A 4,401-nucleotide genomic window follows, 5' to 3' on the forward strand; every position below is an offset into this window, starting at 1 on the left:
AGCTGGGGCTTCCTGTAATCCTACCAATGACCCTTTCTTCCTAGAAACCTCTTGCCCCAATCTTCTTCCATTCAGGGGTGACTCCAAAGCCCTTGGGAAAGGAAAAGCAGTACTGCCTACACGTCCTCACATGAGACAACCCCTGCCATTCAACCCCTCCAGAGGTGGGTTTTGCTGCTGCATGCAAGTTCTCAGTCTCTGTGTACCCATGCATGTGCCCTCTCCACATTCTTCCTTCTGCTGCAGCCATGAAGCTGCCCGTCTGAGACCAAGGGGAGGCTGGGGGAGAGGGTGGTGCAGAAGGGGAGTAATTTTTTTTCTCTCTTTTCTTCGTTTTGTGTCACTCATCCCAATGTACTGAGCTGACATGAAAGACAAAACAAGCACTATCTCCGTGGGGCCATGAGTGGGATGGGAGGGGTGCCTGCCTCAGTGGTGGCCAAAGCTCGGCCGCCACACATTGGCCTGCATCCCTGTTCTCGCTGCCGAGAACTTAGGCCTAGCCACCTGAAACCGAGGGGCCGAGGCTGGGTTTGGGGAAGGACCCTGGCCCACCTGACCAGGCTCTGGGGAGCTCTGGTACGGCTTAGGGGACTGGCTGAGCTCCACCTGGAAGGGGGCCGGTGTAGTGGGGGCAGAAGAGGCCATTTCTGTTCTCCACACTGGCTCGTCCAACGTGGTGGCTGAGCGGGGCACAAGCACGGTGGGTGCCAGGCTGCTCGAGGCTGGCATAGGAGCTGGAGTGGAGAAGCGACGGATCTCCTGGGTCTTGACTGTTTTCACAGGGACCTGCTTGGCTGCCGTGAAGGACGAGCTAGCCTGTGGGGCTGGCTGACCAGGAGACTCCTGAATGCTGGGGTTTGGAGGATCCCCAAAACAGAACATGGCTGACTTCAATTGATAGGGCTGGTGGCGCATTAAATCAATGACCTTGATCCCTGATTTCTGGCCAGGTGCCTTTTTCACTTTGCTCTCTGCTTTGCTGGCCTGAGATTTGCTGGCTGCCAGGGGATAGAAAGGGGAATGCATTGGGTTGTAAGCTATTGGAGGGGGAGCCCGGATGTTGGGTGAATATTTCCAGGACGAGGGTAGAGAAGGGGAAGGAGAGGGGGTCCTGGGCTTGGACTCTGGCTTCCGTGTTGTTTCCACCACAAATTTGTCCATGCGGCTCTGACGTTTGGCAAAGAGTTCTGCCCCCTTGCCTTTAAGCTGAGGCATGTCCTGGATCCCATTTACCAGTCCAGTGTCTTGCTGCTGAGGCTTAGGAGCCACTGGAGGTGGGGTCTTGAACTTGCGGCCAGAGGACTGCATGAAGTTGCAGGCTTCAGCACCCAAGCTGAGGAAGTCCTCCTCAGGCCCAGACTCAAAGCCTGTCCCAGGGTGGTCACCTTTCGGCTTCTCATCCAGGTTCTGCACCAGAGACAGGAGCTCAGGGTTGGGTGAATTCTTCTTCTTCTCCTCAATCTTACTGAACATGGGTTTCTTGTTGCCCCGCCGGCGAGCCTCCTGTAGGATGCCTGTGCGGGGAGCAGGCACGGCAATCCTCTGCTCCCTGGAGGTTAAGGGCTCAGAAGGAGGTCGTGGCGTTGCTGGTGAGATGGCAGGAGAAGGCTGCTTTGGCACGGGGGAACTGCTTATCGAGTGCTGTGATGGTGCTGGACTAATATACAAAGAAGAAGAAGCTGTTCCAGGGACACGTGGCTGGGATGCTGTGGAGGCCACCTCCCCTCCTGGCTTTGAGGGAGTTGACAGAAAGATAGAGGTGGTGGATGTCCGGGCAGTGTTGACAGAAGGCTTCGTCTCTGGAGCACATCCTCCCTCTTTTGGCTGTGACTGCAGTGGTGGTGTTGGCCTTCCTGGTGCAGGAATATAGAGAGATGTGGAGGAGCTGACTTGACCACGATGTGTTGGCATTGGTGCATTGGCAGGTGTTTCTGGAGCCAGAGGTGAGAAAGGGGGAACCACCGTGCTTTGCCCACCCAGACTTTCACTAGTTTTTTTGGGTGCAGATGGCCTGAAGATGACAGAGGATGTTACTGGGCGTTGGTCAGAAAAGCCAGGAGTAAAGGGCCGTGCAGACCTGTTGAACATACTCGTTGAACTTGCAGAGAAAGGATCAGGGGTGCTTGGGGGAGGCAGGAAGAAAGTGGGGCTAGGAGGAGCCAGAATCTGAGTGGAGAGGGTGGCTGGCTGCTTGCTGGGCACTTGCATGCCTTCCAGGTGGATGCTGAGGGGCACAGTGTCTGCCTTCTGTGGCACAGGCATATCTCCGTTCACTGTGCCCTGCTGCGGCTGGGCAGCGGGGGCAAGCTGGGGGCTCTTCTGTGCCGGGACTTTCTCAATTGTGTACTTTCCAGCCCGTTCCCTCTGCTGCTCAAATAATCGTGCTCCTTTACCTGAGACCTCACTCAAACCTTTTTGCTTCTCTTCCTTCTGTTCAGAGTCAGACTTGGACTTTTCAATGTCCAGGTAAGTGTTGTCCCAGTCTGAGTGATTAGTTAGGCTTCGGGCATCAGAAAAACCTTCCTCATCAAATTCAGACTCACTAGTTGGAAAAACTCCGTCTTCTTCCTCGTAAGAGCGGTCTTCGTCGACACTCCCAAAGCTTACCAGTGTATACTTCTTAGCCCTCTGCCTGCGCTTCTTGAACATCAGCACCCCCTTGGAGTGGGGGTTGGGTGCATCTGTCAGCAGGGAAGCAATGGTTCTGCACTTGGTTTTGGCTTCTTTCACGTTCTTCTCTTGGATGCTCTCGTGGCGGTGGAGCTCTGCAGGAGGCAAAAAGAGGCAAGCTCAGAGCTCAGCAAAAGGCTGAGTGGGCAAAGATGGACAGTGATATGGCTGCAGGTATTCTAGTGCCCATAGGAGGAAACACACTGTCACCCCTTGCCCTTCTTTTTCTTTTCTACCAGGTGCGGTTTTCTCTTTCCCTGCAAACACAATAGAAGTCCATGCAGATGTGGGAAGGGATCTGCCCCCACAGATCTGACGACCAGTCTCTGTTTCCTGGTCATACCCGGGATTTCCTATTTCTGCAGCATGTGGCCAAGAGTCACAAGCTGTATCTCACAGAGTTTTTACAGTGCATACCCTTGTTGCTGAGAATTTTTACCATTTATTTATCACCCTGAAGGTGGAGCTCTGCTTTTTGTAGACCTTCCTCCAACCATATGGAGGAGTTTGGGAAGCAGCCGCTGCCACTGTTAGCACTCATGCACGTGTGCAACGGGAGAGGTGCTCTGCAGGCACAGCTGGGCTGCTCCTGCTCTGAGCCCTGCAGTGCCAGCTGCAGAGTCAGTGTGTCTTGCAGCAGCATGGTGTGTAGGGCTGTATGCTGCTCTCTGCAGCAGCCCTGCAACAGCAGGAGGCATGTTTTCACTCTTGCTGTCGTCCCTTGCCTGTGCCTTGTGCCCAGCAAAGAAGAGCATTTGCTCCTGAGCAAGAATCCCAGACCCTCACAACTGATCTGCCAGGCCACAAGAAATCTACTTAGACAGGCTTGCTTGGAAAAGCCAACACCTGTTCAGACACTGGCATGAAAGTGTGGGATAATCATTTTCCACGTGCTCTGCCAGCCCAGCGGTCAGTAAAGCCCCAGGGAGGAACACTGTGTTCTCTACCTTGCATGCAGGGAAAGCAGGGGGCGAATAAGATTCAATAGTAAAACCAAACTCAGCTGCCCTAAGGAAAGCGTGGACATGCCTTGAATCAGTGTTCAAGTAACGGAAATCAGCACTAACCTTGCACAGAAAAAAAAACACCTAAACCATAGACTAATTTCTGATTTCTTTCATTTCAGACTTTTCCTTACTCCCATTGTCTTTTTCCCAGCATGATAGTACAGGTGAAACATCCATCTACTGCCTGCATCTAATAATTTGTCAAAAAACTGTGTAGCACCTTGTCCAGCCCTGACATTCTCAAGAAAGAGGTACAAAATTATGTCCTGCTGAAGAGGAGAGGGATAGAAGGGAGAAGGAGAGAAGGGAGAGGAGAGGAGAGGAGAGGAGAGGAGAGGAGAGGAGAGGAGAGGAGAGGAGAGGAGAGGAGAGGAGAGGAGAGGAGAGGAGAGGAGAGGAGAGGAGAGGAGAGGAGAGGAGAGGAGGAGGAGAGGAGAGGAGAGGGAGAGGAGAGGAGAGGGAGAGAGAGAGGGAGAAGAGAGGAGAGGAGAGGAGAGGAGGAGGAGAAGGAGAGGAGAGAGGAGGAGAGGAGGAGGAGAGGAGAGCTGCAGGCAGTGCTGGGGGATGGTGTTAGCTCAAGAGAGGACGGAAGCAGCTCAGTCCTCTCAGGTTCTCACCTCTGGCCATTTTACCACAGAGCATTCATTCAATGGGGACCTGCTAATGTGGCAGTTACCTGCAGTGGGGGACTGGGAGCTTAGCTAAGAAGGATACTAGTTTT

At 53.6% G+C, this 4,401-nt stretch overlaps 1 protein-coding gene across 1 annotated transcript in view; it reads right to left on the reverse strand.

Moving 5' to 3' along the window:
• Nucleotides 1-429: 429 nt before the first annotated feature.
• SYNPO2L (synaptopodin 2 like) overlaps nucleotides 430-4,401 on the reverse strand; it is a 35,415-nt gene continuing 31,443 nt past the window's right edge. Inside the window, exon 4 of the mRNA XM_086616690.1 lies at nucleotides 430-2,768. Coding sequence (XP_086472816.1) covers nucleotides 430-2,768 — 2,339 coding nt within the window. The remainder of the gene's footprint in view (nucleotides 2,769-4,401) is intronic.

Source organism: Tauraco erythrolophus, chromosome 9 (genome assembly GCF_009769465.1).
Source record: "Tauraco erythrolophus isolate bTauEry1 chromosome 9, bTauEry1.pri, whole genome shotgun sequence".
Taxonomy (NCBI): domain Eukaryota; kingdom Metazoa; phylum Chordata; class Aves; order Musophagiformes; family Musophagidae; genus Tauraco; species Tauraco erythrolophus.